The sequence below is a fragment of the Alligator mississippiensis genome, chromosome 16 (genome assembly GCF_030867095.1).
Source record: "Alligator mississippiensis isolate rAllMis1 chromosome 16, rAllMis1, whole genome shotgun sequence".
NCBI classification, from domain to species: domain Eukaryota; kingdom Metazoa; phylum Chordata; order Crocodylia; family Alligatoridae; genus Alligator; species Alligator mississippiensis.
The window spans coordinates 11,778,128-11,795,244 of NC_081839.1; the positions used below are offsets into that span (position 1 = coordinate 11,778,128).

The 17,117-nt window shown below is 41.5% G+C and overlaps 1 protein-coding gene across 1 annotated transcript in view; it reads right to left on the reverse strand.

Annotated features, from left to right (window-relative positions):
- The window catches only part of LMNB2 (lamin B2), a 56,034-nt gene that overhangs the window by 23,115 nt on the left and 15,802 nt on the right, over positions 1 to 17,117 (reverse strand). The window contains exons 2-6 of the mRNA XM_014599786.3: positions 16,932 to 17,068; positions 11,202 to 11,358; positions 8,146 to 8,271; positions 7,622 to 7,792; positions 194 to 319 (exon numbers count right to left, since the gene is read on the reverse strand). Coding sequence (XP_014455272.2) covers positions 194 to 319; positions 7,622 to 7,792; positions 8,146 to 8,271; positions 11,202 to 11,358; positions 16,932 to 17,068 — 717 coding nt within the window. The remainder of the gene's footprint in view (positions 1 to 193; positions 320 to 7,621; positions 7,793 to 8,145; positions 8,272 to 11,201; positions 11,359 to 16,931; positions 17,069 to 17,117) is intronic.

Below are 17,117 nucleotides of genomic sequence, written 5' to 3' on the forward strand. Positions count from 1 at the left end.
GAAATTCTCATAAATACAGTTTCAATATTCACTCTCCACCAAAATGTGTATGAAAAGCACTGCTTTGTACAAAACATTCCTGCTCATAAATGCATTCTTCAGGAAGTGCAAAGGAAGGAAAAAAAGAAATGGAAATTCATGTTTTACTTAACCACATCTTCAGGACTCAACACAGAGAAATGTAGCCCCTCACCTGTTTTTGTAGGCCAGAAAGCTGGTAGCTGAGAGACTCTATCCTCATGCGAGCTTCCTTAAGCTCCTCTCGGGCAGCACCGGCAGCTTTGTCATTTTGATCAGAGGAGAGTTTGGCATTTTCCAGCTGGAAGAGAGTTTTACACAGATTAGTCATAAGACTAGCCACCACAGGAAAATACTCTCCAAACAAGAGTACTCAGGGCTTAAAACAACTAATTTAAAGGAGGACTGTCCTACATTTATGAACCAAATTATATGATGTGGCTGTCTTTGGTATCAAGGGACTGGACTCAACCCAGGAGGTCCCTTTCAGTTTACACACTATGTTCCTACATTTATAGTTTCATTTTCAAAACCTGATTGTGCTATTAGAGCAGATGTCCTTAAGCTTTTCTATTATGCAATCTGATTTCTAACATCATTAGAAATTAATGAGCCTCCCTCCATCTAAACAAACAATTTAAAAAGGAATTTTAAATAAGTTAGATTGGAAATTAAATGCTTTCAGTAAACTTCCTGCAAAGCTTGACTGTCAAACTATTCCATTTATAAGGAAGTTAGTTTAATGGTAGGTAGGACTTAAAGAGAAAAAAAAAAAAAAAAAAGGCTTCATTCCCACCATTATTCTTAACAGGAACAGAATCTGGAGGGACAGGTGGGGGGGCAAGAACCATGTGGTTAAATGCCATATATATTGCCCATTCTCTTACCCCACCATAACCATGCATGACATTAACCATAGCTGAGGGATTTTCCCATCTCCTCCCTCAATTATTTGCCTATTGCAAAGTTACTCTCTTGTTACATCACTAACTATACTGTGGTACCATCTACAATCAGGTACGATACTGTGAAAAAAAAAACCCACGTCATGAAAGAATTAAATCTTTTAAGCAACAAACAGGAAACAGAGTGTAAAAGATGCATGCTTACTTTAGGTTCCTAAACACACAAAAAACATTCTTCTAGCAAACCCATCAGCACAAGCAACAAACCTAGGCAACCACCTTAGGGAAAAAGCAAACTGACTCCAGGTTCATCTAAGTCATCATCCTGTCTTCAATGCTAACCAATACAAGAGGTTTCAAAGAAAGATTTAAGAAATCTATAAACAGGCAAATGATCCAACCTGCACATTACGTCTGATTCTGACTGTTAATGGTTCAAAAGTAGCATAACCTCTGAAGCGCAAATTTTCAACTACCTTCTAAAATTGTTCAGGAGTTTGTTAGTAATATACATTTCCAATAATTTTCTGAAATCTTAGCAAATTCCTGACCTTAATTTCTTTTTGTATAATTGTATTAGAAACCATTGTACATTACATGAGAACGTTTGTTTTTTAAGGAGTTCAAATATGATTAATTCCTTTTGCTCTTATGAGCAGAGAGTGGTAGTTGGCCACATTAGCCTGAAGTCAGGCAGAGGTGCATAAGCTTTCATGAGCAAGAGCTCACTTCATCAGATGCTATGAAAGGACATGCACAGATCAGGCTATCAAATACAGATATTTGAGAGCCTGTTCTGTGCATGTCCTTTCATAGCATCTGATCAAGAGAGCCCTTGATCACAAGAGCTTATACATCTCTGATTCAGTTAATCTATAAAGTGCCTCTCTACCCTGCCTTCTGGTCTTGCTGTTGATTAACAGGAAGGACAGAAGCTTCATATCCACCACCTCATGACCACTAGTTATTTTATATGCTTTTATCATCTACCCTTTTACTTGACACTTTCTGGCATAAAAAAAAATTCCAATCTTTATTAACAGGAGTTACTCATCTACCATGCACACCTTTCCCCACAAAAATCAGCCCTCCAAAACTGGGATGCACCTGAAGTAGGGCAACTAGTTTTCTTTGTTGAAATAGAAGCATGAAAATGCTGTGTTGCAAAATGGCTGCCAGCTGCCCTCAGCAAGCAAGCAAGAGGGGCAGAGTCCACTGGTAATCCTTTTTACAGCTTCACGAGGCACTTGAGCCTCAAATGCTGAGTTAAAGAGGATGCACTAAGGAAAGGAACTGGGGCAGTACTCAGGGAAGGGGTAGATCAGGGGCTGGCTTTCTTGACGGTTTGGCCCCATGGGAGCTGAAGCTGCAAGTGTAGATGCTGCAAAATTAAGTACAGGCAGCCCTTGGACTTATGACATGACGCCGTTTTCGGGAACCAATTAAGTTGAAATGTTGTAACTTGGAACCAATTTTCCCCACAGGAACCAGTGTTATAAATGGGGGATTGGTTCCTGAACCAAGGCCTGATACCCTGTTTTCACCAAAAATAACCCAGAATTTTGTACTCAATCAATTATAGATGAGTAATATAGCTACATTAACATATTTATATTGTAAATAGCAATCATATTGATTTGGAAGGACTTCTTTGAGGTGACATTGCTGGACTTTTTGAAGGCTTCTTGGCTGGATTCTTCCAAGGAGTCTTGGCTGAAGGTTTTTCTGGAGTCTTGTCTGCTTTCTTAAGGAAAGTATCCAAGGACGTTTGGACAAATGTTCTCCAGGGAGATGGGTGACAGACACTTGTTTGCTGGCATGGCGTCACATCAGATCAAGCATTGTGAAGTTGAAACTGATGTCAGGAAATTGAAACAGGGTGTCAATTTAGAAATGTTGTAAGTGCGAAACGTAAATCGAGGACTGCCTGTATTGCCACACCCCAGTGGCAGTGGGATTTCGCAGTATTAGGCAATGGCTGATTATTAGACTGGCACCATCTCATGCTTCGGACTTAGCACATTTACTCAAATTTACCCCCTGAATATAAGACAACCCCCCAATACATCGTATAATAATTTAGTATAATAATTCTATACACCAAATATTTTCTCTCTCCCTTTCTCTTTCTATATCTATATATGTATATATTTTATACAAATTCTACATATTAAATATAATTCTGTATATCAAATTCTGTACATCAAATATATAATATCTATATATTATACTTTAGTATAACAACTCTATACATCAAATATACAATCTCTCTCGCTCATTAACCACAGGACGTGACAAAGAAGAGCAGGGTCTGACACTAAGGGGAGAGGGGGAAGGGGCTGCCATGGGAAAAGTTAGAGGGAAGCAGAGACAAAGGGGCTTCCTGTCCCCCCACATTTTTTTCCCTGCGGTAGCAGTGGAAGGGGGACAAATTCAAGGCAAACTTCCAATAATTCGTTTCTGTCTGGAAAATTATAACAATTTCATAAATTTTCCATATACAGAATCCAATTATGGGGGGGTCTCGTTCAGGGGTTCATCTTAAGACAACCCCCCCATATTTAGATTCTATACACAGAAAATAGGGCTGTCAGTTAATTGTGGTTAACTTACACGATTAAGACAAAAACAAATTAACACATTAATTTTTTAATTGCATTAATAATACGTGTTGCTTTGACCAGCCCCAGACTCACCCTCCCACGCTGAGCAGCAGCAACAGCCGGGCAAAAGCTGCTACTTGGCACGGGGCGGGAAAAAGCGGCCCCTCTCCCACACTGCAGCTAGGCCCTTCTTGCTGCAGCCCCCCAGAGCCCAGGCTGCCCTGCAGCTCCTCTCTGCTGTCATCAGTGTTGCCTCTGGGTCAGCCAGCAGGGCAGCAGTGGCAGTGCAGAGGAACAGCAAGGCAGCCCAGGTGTGGGCTCCAGGAGCCTGCAGCAAGAAGGGTGCAGCAGCAGAGGGGAAAGGGCTGCTTTTCCTCCATGCTAAGCAGCCCAGATGCTACTGCTGCTCAGTATGTGTAGGTGAGTTTGGAGCAGGCGCAGGGCAGGCCAGGGTCAGGGCTAGGGCTGCGTGCGCTGTTCATTAGGGCTGTGGGAAGTTTCAGGTGCCGATTCAATTTGGAGCTCAATTCGGTGGCCGAATCTCTGAATCCAAATCAAATCAGGGGACCAATTAAAAGGTCCGAATTGATATGAAGCTCTCCAAATCGATTCAGAAAAGATTTGGAGAGCTTTGGTGATTCCGGCAGTCTGGAAGCTTCAGTGATTTGCTGGCTGGAGCAGGGAGCTGGATCCGGACTCCATGGTGGTAAGGAAGGACTGGGGGGGGGGGGGGGAAGAGACGGGACACATGACCATGGTGGGGATCCCTGCCAGGCCCCATCTCTGGCCTACTCCAAATTGATTTGGCAGAATCTGATTCGGAGACTGAGTTGCTGCCAATTCGGCCAAACCTCCAAATCACGTAGGCCCCATCCCCGCTCTCCCAGCCCCGCCTGGCCCCAGCTCCCAGCTCTTTGAAATAAAAAAAGGCCCCCACTCATTTTTTTTTTTTTTTTTTAAATCTTGCAATAAACTGCGATTTTTTTAATCACTTGTCGGCCCTCATAGAAAATGTATAAACTTGATATAATTTTCCAGGTATAGAATCATATTATTGGGGGGGGAGGTCATCTTATAAATCAGCGTTTTCTTTTATTCGAGCAAATATGGTAAATGCAGTAATTTGTGGCATACTTGCTAAACAGGTTGCCCATCACTGGGCTAGATGAAACCATCATAAGTTGGTGCTGCCTGAGCAAGAGCCTATGGCCTTGTTAAAATGACTGCAGAGTGTTAGCTACTAAAACGCCCCCCAAATTTAGAAGACGGGGGGGGTGGAAATCAGGAATTGGCTAATGAAACTAAGTAAAACCAAAGGCCTTATACGTTTGGTGCAGAACAATATATAATCAGAACGTGCTTATTTTGAAGTAAAGGAACTCACACGAGCCTTGGTACAAAACAAGATGATTTGATATTGGAATATTCAATTATGCATGAATTACTTTGATTGACTAATGATGTGAATGATAAAAAGATAGTATGTAATAATACCCTATTTGTGTAAGCGGATTTTGGCATTAATACATGTCACTGCATTATTTCCCACTGCCAGCAGTGTGATAAGCTACCTGACAATAATTAAAGGCTGTTCTGATAATCAGTTCACAATCTGTGCTTTGTGTTTACACTTTTGGATAAAAGGCTGCAAAAAGGGTAGTGTATAAACTGTTGAAAAACTGCACTCAGAAAGCAGTTATGATGTATTTTGTCAAATTAGCAAGGTATTTCAAATGAAGCTCTCGGAGTCTGTCCCAGGACAGTTCCATTCACTGTTTTTGTTAATGAACTAGATGATGAAATAAGAGTCTACACTTATAAAACATGTGGATAACACAAGGATTGCAAACCCTCTAGAGGAAAGAACTAGAATTAAAAAAAATGATCAACTGTAGAATGCCTAAAACCAGTAAAATGATATTCAATAAGTGCAAAGTACTACCAGTCAGGAAAGAAAAAAGTTACATGTACAAATACAAAATGGAAGTCTATCTGCTAGGCAGCATGAGTACAAGAAAGATGTAAGAGCTATAGTATATATCACACAAGCTAAATATGTATCCACTGTGTAATGTTTGTTTTCCAACAGCAAGTGGCATTCTGAGATCTATTAACAGGAGGGCTGTATGTAATTAATGAAAATTAATTATTCCACTCTACTCATCATTTTTTAGCCCCAACCTATCCAGTTTTAGGCACCATTTTTTTCTGTAAAAAAAGTGATGTATATAAACTAGAAGAATCTGAAGAATCTAAAAGAAGAGCAACAAGAATGACAAGTCCTGATTTATGAGGAAAGGCTGACATCTATGAAAATTAACGACTGACCTAATCTTCCAAACCAAACATACGTGATTGCTTTAAAAAAAAAAAAATCAATTATGTTCTATGTCTGTCCTTGGGGGTAGTTCCAGAATTAAGCTAGAAGCTGAAACTGTTCTTACTACTGAAGATCCTATTATCACTCAGCCCAGCTCCAATGTCATCTACACTAACAGCTTCACCTCAATAGAAAGGTAGACTGTTCTCCGACAAGACAGAACTGTACCTACAGAATCTGGAACGGACTTTCAAGCACAGCTTGTTCCACCATCTGTCCAGATCTTCATTTTTCCATTCCACTAAGCCCTATCTTGTAGAAAGACCATTTTATGAAGTTTAATATGCTCATTTTCTTTGGGTACTGGTTTGGCCAGAATACAGTATAATGTTGGACTTGGACTCCGAGGAGTCTGAAAAACTCCTGTTGTATCAAATCCTCTGACAGAAATCATGTAGCAGAAACATGCTTTGCTATTCCCATCAGATTTGACATCATTCAAGAATGTTAACTCTTAAAAACTTGAACATGTCTACATAATTGCTGTCTATGGAAATAGCCTAATTTTCTAGATACTGTTAATTGTTGCTGTGTTTAAATTTTCAAAAGTCTACAATGCCATGTTTTTAATTGAAAACTGCTCCAAAAAAAGGCACTTGGCTCTTGCATGAAGGCAACCACTTCTTACAAGCAGGGAGCCAGGTTTTCCGTTTCCCATGGAAAAACAGAGAAAACCACAGATTTCCTATTTTAATTGGAGAAAACACGGATTTCCCCCTTTTGCAAAGAGCTCTGCAGACTGGCTGAGTTCCAGCCTGCAAGTGCTGTTTGCAAAAGGGGCGGGAAAGCTGCCATGTGTGAGCTCCCCCTCCTCACAAGCCAGGCAACACATGTGTGGCCTGCAGAGGGGCACTGCTGCCCTCGCCCTCCCTGGCCCTGCTCCTGAGAGCGGGCACAGAGTGAGCTGAGGTGGGAGGCTGGCAGTGCCCCTCGTCACTGCGCCCCGGGGCGCTCTCTCCCCACCTGCCCACCTGCCTGTCTGGGCTGAGGGAGGGGAAAGTGTTGGGGAAAACCCCACCAGGACTGCCTGCCAGCAGGCAGGCACTCCATGTCTTTCCCCAACACATCCTTGCTCCCTCAGCCCCCAACCAGCTTCCCCCCCAAGCAGCAGTAGTGTGGTGGTGGCTGCTGCGTGTGAGCTTCTCCCCTCCCCAGCCAGATGGCATGTGTGTGGCCCAGAGAGGGGCACTACTGCCCTTGCCCTCCCCCCACTCCTGGGAGCAGGCACAGAGATGCACTCCCCAGCCCCTTCCTTCCCACACACACCTACCTGCTGGGGGAAGTGGCTGGGGGACACGAGCAGGACTGGCGAGGCTGTGGGAGGGGCGGGGGGGGGAGTAAGGGGCACTAGCAGGGCCGCGGGGGGCTTGTAATTTTTATCACGGATTTTGGATTTTTTAAATCAGAGAACATGTGATTTTTTTTAAATCAGGGAAAACCAGGATCCCTGCTTATAAGACCCTACTGGAATTAAGTAAACTTTCAACCCTGAGTAACTTATAGAAGTCAAATATGCTTAGATTCTTTATAAAACATTAAATAAATTAGGAAAGTGTTATGTGTACATTAAAAAGAAAAATCCTAGTGAGACCGTAACTTTAGAGTCACTCTCAATGCTTCTGTTTTAGTGATATCTCAGTAGGGCACAAATATGCTTTTTCTATACCGTGATGCATCCAATACACTGTAGGATGCTCCAAGATAACATTAGTTACCTTAGCCTGATAGGTTTGCTCCAGCTCCATTTTGTACAATTTGACCTGTTCATCATGTTGATTGCGCAAATCCTCCAGGGCTTGAGCCATTTTGGATTCATACTCTCGTTGACGACTAGTGTCTACCTCAACCAAACGGTGTTCATGCCGTTTTCTTGTCTCTCTCACTTCCTACATAAAGAAAAAATGAAGATACAAGATCAAATTAGAGTAAGCACAATGAGTTTCGTTTATGCTGGAGAGAATTGTTTCCACGATACTTTGGTTCCCAAGCACTGAAGTCATTTAATGAAGTCCAATGCTATAAAGACTCCAAAACTAGTAACGTACGCTACAAGCTAATTCTAAATGTGTTTAAATATGAACTAACTTCATTAAAAATACAAAGAGAAGTTAAAAATAAGGGGAATAAAGGGCTGATGTGTTTTTCATTAACAAATGAGAAACCCACTACAAAAACTACTATGAACAAAGGCTATATAAGCGCCATATTAATATTATTAATAATTACAGGTTGATAATACCTCCTCAAATACATTCTTCCTGAAATCTAGGTCCTCTTGTAGACTCTGGCAACGGTTCTCCAAGTCTACCCGCATCAGTGTTTCCTTCTCCAATTGCTTCTTAGCCACAGCATGGCCATCTTCCGCCTAGTAGAGAGTTCAGAATCCAAAAGATAAGTCATCTTTACTTTCTACTTACAAAATATTTCACAATTCCCTCTTCCCTGAAAGAACAGGCATAACATTTTACACACTTTTCAAGTGTCTTCCATAACCAGTTCTGTGTCAATCAAAACAGTAAGCAACCTTTAATGAATTTAACCTTATATACATTATGCCTTCCTATAATGTAGCCACACACGTATGCTAAGGCCTCGACAAAAACACTCTCAGACAACTCTGTTGCTATTTATAAAGAAGGACCAGAGAACACGAGTGCTACTTAACTTTTAGGATATGGGCAGGAAAAACAAGAATAGTAACTGAAAGAAGAGCAGGGGGAGTATCATAAAATCATAGAGAAGTAGGGCTGGAAGGGACCTCCATAGGTCATCCAGTCCAACCTCTGCCTAAGGCAGGATCATCCATATCCAAACCATCCTATACAAATCCACAGTCTAACCTCTTAGCAAAACTACACAGTTAAAACACAAGACGTAACAGCCTAACCTGCCCCAGGTAAAGCAGAGAGACCATGGCAGCCAATGTCTTGCTGCTGCAAAGGTTGTTAATATATGCCCAAGAAGATCCCAGGAAGAGGGCAAAAACCCCTACAATCAATGCCAGTCTGACCACAGTATAAAATTCCTTCCTGACCTCCAGTATGGCGATTAGTCTGACCCCGAGTGGAAGGACAAGATCCTCTAGCCATGAAACTCTAGATTTCAGTCCCAGCAGGAACACCTCGGTCAACATCTCCAATGCAGCCAACACCCAACGTTTCTGGGGAAGGCTTTGAAAAATAACAAAAAAAAAAAAAAAACAAACAAGCAAAAACAAAATCTAACACCTAGCAGCAGGGGGGGGGGAAAAAAATTCCTCCACTTTCCCCCCTGCCCCCCCAGCCTTATGCAGCAACCACCAAAGCCCAGAAGCATAGGAAATACCTACATTAGAACACAGGTATGACTACATCTAGATCATCCCTGACCAATGTCTGTCCAGTCTCCTCTTGAACACCTCCAACGATAGAGATTCAACAACTTCCCTAAGCAGTCTACTCCACTTATTATATTGCAACCTGTTTTGTGCAACCACTTTATATTCCAGTAAGTGGAAACTAAACAATAATAATTTAGGAGCCGTTTCATTCCAATGTAAGCTGCTTCATTTTAGCTTTTGTTTGTTCTTCTATCCTGCAGTAAATAAAAACAGTTAAAGTGGAACAGCCTGAAAGACGTCATTCCCCTACACCCACCTATTTTAAATCGGTACAACCATTTTACCTGTTTATATCAGTGGTTCTCAACTGGAGTGCTACAATGCCCCCATGCACATTCCTGCTGTATCAGGGCTCTCTGATAAACTAAAGCAGACAGAACTGGCTTCGCTGGAGCCCTTCCCAGTCTGCTCCCGTCCCTTCCCCTCTTTCCCACCCCCAACCCTCCTGGAAACAGAAGTGAAGCACAAGGGACAGTGCCACATGTGCCTCTGTTTCTAGGAGCAGCATGGGGACTTTAGAAAACTGACTTTTGATCTGCTACTACTGTGCTCACTTACCCCAAGAGAAAAGGGAAAGAAACAGCTTAGTAAGCTGTTTTGTCTTGCTTTATATTGTTTGCTTTCTTTGTTAGCACTGCCATGATAATCCAGCCTTCTCAAAGTCCATTTCTTGATAAAAAGTAAATCTGGCATAGCAGCCACTGTTTTTTTTATCAAGTGGTTACCTCTAAACAAAAGGCATGTACCAATTTCTACAGTCCACAAATCTCTCACAACAATCTGAATATGATAAAGTCTTATCTTCCTCCAGAATGCATTAGTTGAATGAACATTTCTTTAAAAATATTTTCCACTATTAGAATCTGGGTATATATGTTGTTGCATATACACTGGTACATATGTAGAAGGAATGTCATGAACCAGTGCTAAAACATGCAGATATACTCAGGAAAATGTTAGGATGACCTGACTTACAAACAAATGTTTGTGGGTATCATAAACCTGTTAAGAAAAATAAGTAGTGTATATACAAGAATACCACACATCATTTTAACTGACACTTAACCATTAGTGAACTATTACCTGAAAGATATCAGAAAATTTTTCTGAAGTTATTTAAATAAAAACTTTGATCCAAAGAAAAACTTGTAGTGTAACAGAAATTAATTTGACTGTCTTAAAGCAATGGCTGAGACTCAACTGTTGCAGGAGTCATATAAAAACAGTCACTGTTAGTAATAAAAAAAAAAAAAAGCTACAACTTTTACTCCCAACGTAAGGGGAAAAAAATTTAAAAACAACAAAACAAAAAAAACACACACTTAGAGCCCATGAGCTGGATCTGATCTGCAGACCTGGGGCCTTTGGCACCCCACAACAACTAGCAACAGCTGCAGGACCTCTCCTCATGACACTACGAGAAGCAGCAGCAGGTGGATCCTGCCACCTACCTGCCTCTGTCATGAACCAGGCCATTAGTCTGCAACCTGAAAAGGTTAAAACACTGCTGCTCTAGGTAAAATACTCTACTCTGAAGGAACACATTACAACATGTGGTTACACACGTATTTGAAGGGATCCATGATTCACGGGAAAGACATGCTGCAAAAAATTAAAGAAATCCTTTTTTAAGATGTAAAGTACCTCAGGTGATAGCTGAAGAGCAATTTTTGAAGCTGGGTGCTTGATTTGAGAATCACTGCCTTAAAGTGATCTGATTTCTCTTAATGGCTTTTAGACAAAAACAGATTAGGATTAAGAGTATACTGAGCTCCGATTCAAGATGGCTTCTTATTCTTTATATCATCTCACTAACATGAATACACAACTCAAACTCACAGTAAAATAAAGCATCATACTTGATAAGGATTAGCTTGTGAAAAAAAATGTAGCTTGTAAGACATTCATTTAATTACCTTAGAAAGCTGGGCCCGCAAGTCAGCAATTTCTGCTTCTAGATTACGCTTCTCATTTAGAGCAGTACTGAGTTCTGCTTCAGTCCTGTGAAACAGAGCTTCAAGATCCTTAACACGACCTTGGGCAACGGACAATTCTGCTTCTTTCTTTTTGTGGCTAAAAAAGAAAAAAAAAGCTTTATACACATATGCAGTACTGAGTGGTATGTAACAGATAATCATCACCGGAGACCATTTGAGATACAGATAACAAGACCTTTTGAAGTAAATATAGTATACTCAAAAAACCTTCTGATTGTAATCCGTATAGAGGCCAGCACAGCAAGAGGGTAGAAAGGTATTGTGAAATGAAATGAATTAGCTGTGCCATGATGCACTGCAGCACAACTGATCTACTTCACTGGGCAAAACGCATGTTCCCACTTGGTTCCACCCCTGACAGACTGCAAAAAGTGGTAACATGATCTCCCTGCTTTTCCCAGTCAGGCATGCCTGCTCTCCTATGTTCAGGGAGGCAGTTTTGGAGGAATGGGGTACCCCACTTCCCCACTTATGGGAAGGTACCCTGAGATTCCCGGGGGTGCCTCTATATTTAGGGAAAGTAGGCAGGTGTTTGGGGGGATTCAGCAGACCTGTAACATGAAACACCACAAGTATTGATCAAGCTGACCAAGAGATGCAGACATTTCCATCTGTATGCTATGCAGGCACCAGTATGCCAGTTTAAGTGGGAAGCGAGCCATGAATGAAAGCAGAGGCTGGGAACATGGCATAAACTAAACCAGCAATTCTTTAGGGTGCCATGATATGTTTTCAAGGGTGCCATGAGGTGCCACACAATATTAGCACTATTTGGTGTGCAAACATGATTCACAAGACAAACCCAGAGATTTCAAATAGCAATTAATAGTTTTAAAAACATTCTGACCTGTTGTGGTGTTTCTGAGTTATTGCAATAGAAGAACTGCTCTAGTTTTCTGTAGTTAAAAATGAAGTAAAAACTAACACCAGACATTTTCTGAGGGATGCCTTAAATCTGAAAAGTTGAAAATAGCTGAACGAGACTGTAGGTACAACTTCTTCATGACAAGGCTTCTGTGCACAATGGAAAAAGGAGATATCCTAAACCTTGAACTCAAGGATGAGAAAAAAAAAGAGAAGGAAAGTAACAGTCCTTATACAGAAGCAGATGACTAACCTTGGAACTCATCCAAAAAACCTGCTTTTTTTTATTTTCTGGAGCACAATACTAAAGCATATCACCCTAAGTTGTGAGTCAACCACTATTTGTTCCTCTTTTCCCAAACAGCCTAAATGTTGGAATACCATATCCATTTAAAACAAGGGACCCTTAAACACTTGTCCACCAAAGCTAAAACTCTCCCTCCTGAGTAGAAAGAGCACAGTAGGTCTGGCTGGGTCATGCAGCCTACAGAAGACAGGGACTTATCCCATGTTCAAATACAAGAGCAGAACATTGAAGTCAACATGAAAATTTCCCAAATTGAACAGGCAAATATTGTGTAGGAAAAGTAACACATGGTATGTTTTCTACAATTTCCTGGAGTGGCAACATAACCTTCACTTTATAAGCAACAGATTGCCTTCTGCCCTGATGCAATGAGTTCTTTCCATTTGACTTCAAGATTGCTTCTATAGCAAATTTGTTAACACACACAGCCAGGGCAATGCCACATTCTTGTTTTAAAAACACATTGCATAAAGGTGCTTTAAATAAGCTATACAGTCCTGCTTTGCTTTTAAGAGTGTTCACTATAAATTTTCAGACTACATTGGTTTTCTGGGTGGCTTGCCTATTAAAAGGTGTATGAATAGAAAGCAGACAGTCTCTGGTAGGGTACTAGCTGCAGTTTCCTTCATATTTGATTTTTCATTGTTGAATTGCCTTAAGAAGCATGATTTACAAAGAACTATGTGGTGCAACAATTTTTTTCAAACAAGTGTCTGATTTTGAACATTAACTACTACTTGTATTTACCAAAGCTTGCACATAGTACTGTAAGAGGGAGTCTTGGGGTCCCATTGCTTTAAACAGAGAAAAGGCAGCAGCAGGCAGAGCCCAGAAAGACGAATAGGGGGGCTAGCCGCCCTAGAAGAAGGAAAGCAGCAAAGAAACAGTGCTGCCTAGGCAGGGAACTGCCCATTCGATGGAAGGGGCACACCTGCAGCAAGTTGGGAGAACTCTGCCTTCTGGGGAGTTGACTGCAAGGGAATAAGCAATTAAGGAAATAGGCCAGTAGGGCCAGAGCCTAGCTCCAACAGCAGGGAGGTCGCGAGAGCAGCAGTTACAAGCTGTCTTGGCAACCAGCCTTCAGGCACTAACCAGAAACCCCTGCTCAGCTGGAGCACCATCTTACAGGAAGGGGCAGGGCTTAGGCTGCATGTAAGCCTCAAGTCTGAGCCAAGTCAGGCAGGCTGGCCCAGCAAGCTGCAGAGTGAGAAACTCCTGGACATAGATGGAAGACAAGGGCTCTGCTGACTCCTAGAATCCCCCAAGGCAGCAGTTCTCAATCTGTGGTACACAAACCACCACTGCTATGCAGACAACCTGTCAGTGGCACGGGTTCACAGACGTATTATAATTACTTTATATGACAAAACTTTGTTGGTGGTACTTAAGGTTGTATCGCTTTAAATTAGTGGTGTGCAAATCTGTCAGAGTTTGGGAACACTGCCCTAAGGATACAAGTAGGGCACTGAAAGCTTGCTATCTGGGGGATATAACCCAGGGCAGGGCAGGGTATGGCTGCTCTGAGAATGGAAGGAAGAAAAACAACACATCACATGACTACCACCAGGCACTAGGCAGACACTGAAGCACAAATCAGATGCCTTGATTTGGGGATTAGACTAGATCAGCATTTCTCAACCTGTGGGTCATGACCCAAAAGTGGGTCGCAAGAATATATGAAAGGGTCACAAACAAGCTTTAAAAATGGATCAAAAACTTTTTAAATGTTTTTTTCCTTTAAAGGAGAAAAATGATGGGAAACTGGCTTCTCTCTTGCAAGATGTCAGAGTTCCAGCTTGCAAGAGACTGCTTGAGACCCGCCCCATCCCCACACACTGAAAGGCTGGGGCCTGGGGGCAGCAGGTCAGGAGTGAAAAGAACTAGGTTGATACGAGTTAATGTTTACAGATGTGTCCCTGTACAAAAAAGTTTGAGAACCACTGGTCTCTAGATGACCTCAAAAGGTTTCATCCAGCCCTATTTTCCCATGATTCCAAGTATGAACCAGATGGAAAACTAACTAAAATAACAGTTCTAAGTTAAATTCTCTTACCTATCTTAATGGATTTTAAACCCTAAAGCCCAACAATTGTAAATATCAAGTCACACTGCTGAAAAAAAACACAAGACAGACTGCTGTATTGTGAAGACCTATACTGTGCATGGCATCACATTTAGTCATTCCAAAAATTTTGCACACTCATGTTTCTTATTTACTACAGTGACCAGTACAATGAACTTTGCAAGAGTAAAGAACAGTGGCTAGAAACAGGAACAAGTGCTATAGTTCCATCAGAGTGAGCACATTATTTCTGAGGCCATTTTAACACTATTAGTATCAGGTGGCCCAGACACACACGTTTTCCAAACAGACCCAAAAAATATACATGGATTAAATCACTGACGGCCACATATAAACCAGACATAACAGGCTAAAAGCTAAGAAGTTAACTGTAATTTAATTTAGTGTAATTAGAATTTAATTTTAATTGGAAATTAAATTACGTAAGAAAAGTTTTCAAAAGCATCTCTCAATGACTTAGACTGATCTCTTATGTAGTTACGCAGTTACTCGAAGTGTCCCCATTGGTATACAAATCCCAAGAAGTTTCAAATTGCTGAACTGCCATTCTACCACAGTCTATTTCAGTTCTGGTGCTGCTTCATATTTTTAGTAATGAACTAGATGCCAGAAGAGAAAGCATGTGGACCAGATTTACATATTAAACAAAACAGAGAATTTACAAACACTCAGGAGATTAGATGTAGAACTCAAAAGGATCTTAATGGATTGGGAAAATGTGCATTAAACAATAGAGTGAAATTCAACACAGACTAACAAGATGCTACACCTAGAAAAAAACCCAAATGCACAAATACAGAAAGGAAAATGACTGGCAGGCAGCAAGGTTTTGCAGTGGAGTACTAGATCAACCTGGCTCAGGTCCAAGGTGGGCCAGTGTTTCTGACAACTGCAGCTGCTTCTCCCTGTCACCTGTCTGTGCAGATGGCTGGAACAGAGGGGGGTGGCAGGGAAGGAGGCGGCTTCACTTGTGCTATGCAGTTGGGAGAAGCAGCAGCAGCAAGTCAGAAGCTCCATGGGCAAATCAAGTAGCTTCACAGGCCAGATCCATTCCACAGGTACATATTTTGCAACTCCCTGTACTAGAAAATAGCAAGAATGATACAGGGGTTTGTGGCGGCTCATAGACTCAAAGTGAACCAGCAATGTGATGCAGTCACCAAAAAATGCCAATGCAATTTTGTACTGCATTAAACAGAAATCCTAGATACAAGACAAGGGATGTAATATTACCATTCTACTCTATGCTAGTTAGGCCTCAGTTGGAGTACTACACGCACTTCTGGACTCTGCAATTTAACGAGGACATGGAGAAACTGGGGACGATCCAAATGTGGAAAAACAAAACTGATGAGAGGTTAGAAAGAAATCTGTGAGGAAAACCTAGGTATGTTCGGTCTGGCATGAAATAAAGGGAGGGGTAGTTGTGTGCGAAGGGATATGACAGTAATTTTCAAGTACCTGAAAGACAGCCATAAAGAAAGTGTGTGGGGAGGGGAGGGGGGAGAGGGGGTGTAGAAGAGGAAGGACAGAAAGCAAAGGTCTCAAAATGCAGCAAAACAGAATTGGATGCCCCCCAAACCCTGGATATGCTAAATGGGTTCTAGACCATGTATACATTGTTCTATTTCAATTCAAAGGTGTGTATTTGTTTTTAATCTAGACACTGACAGAGTCATGGATTTTAATGCCCAGAGAATTATGCAGGAAGCCAGACCATTATGTTTATCTGGTCTGGCTTCCTGCAAAAAGCAGTGAGTTTCACCAAGCGCTTCCAAATTAAACTAGACAAGGTGCTTTGGGTGAATCTGATATCTTTTATTACACCAACTTAAATAGTTGGAAAAATGTTTCTTAGCAAGCTTTTGGGTTTAAAAATCTTTCGTCAGACTGCTTGCTAAGAAACATTTTTCCAGCTATTTAAGTTGGTGTAATAAAAGATATCAGATTCACCCAAAGCACCTTGTCTGCCTATGTCCTTAGACCAACACGGCTACAACCTACACCCCCTCCAAATTAAACCAGTCATTTGTGGTTGAATTTGGCCACCCTTAAAAGACATCTACCAATCCTTATTTTATTTGTCAGTATGATTGTTCCTTTGATTTCATAGATTTCATAGACATTAGGGCTGGAAGGGACCTCGGAAGATCATCGAGTCCAGCCCCCTGCCCAAAGGGCAGGAAGTCAGCTGGGGTCATAGGATCCCAGCAAGATAAGCATCCAGTTTCATCTTGAAGGTGTTCAATGAAGGCGCTTGAACAACCTCCGGTGGCAGGCTGTTGCAGACCTTGGGGGCTCGGACAGTAAAGAAATTCTTCCTTATGTCATTTTTGGTCATTACACATTAGCATTCTCAAAATAAGAAAGTGATACTGAAGTCAAGTTTCCTTACTTCTTGTTGACCTCATCAAGTTCCGCTCTTAGCTTTCCTATTTCAATCTGTAGTTTAGCCCTTTCTCTGGCTGTCTCATCCAGAACTCTTCGGGCATCAGCCAGCTCAGACTCATAGAGGGTTTTGATTCCACTCACCTAAGATTAAAAAGAAATAGTTTAGATGGTTATGGCAGTTAAAATTTCA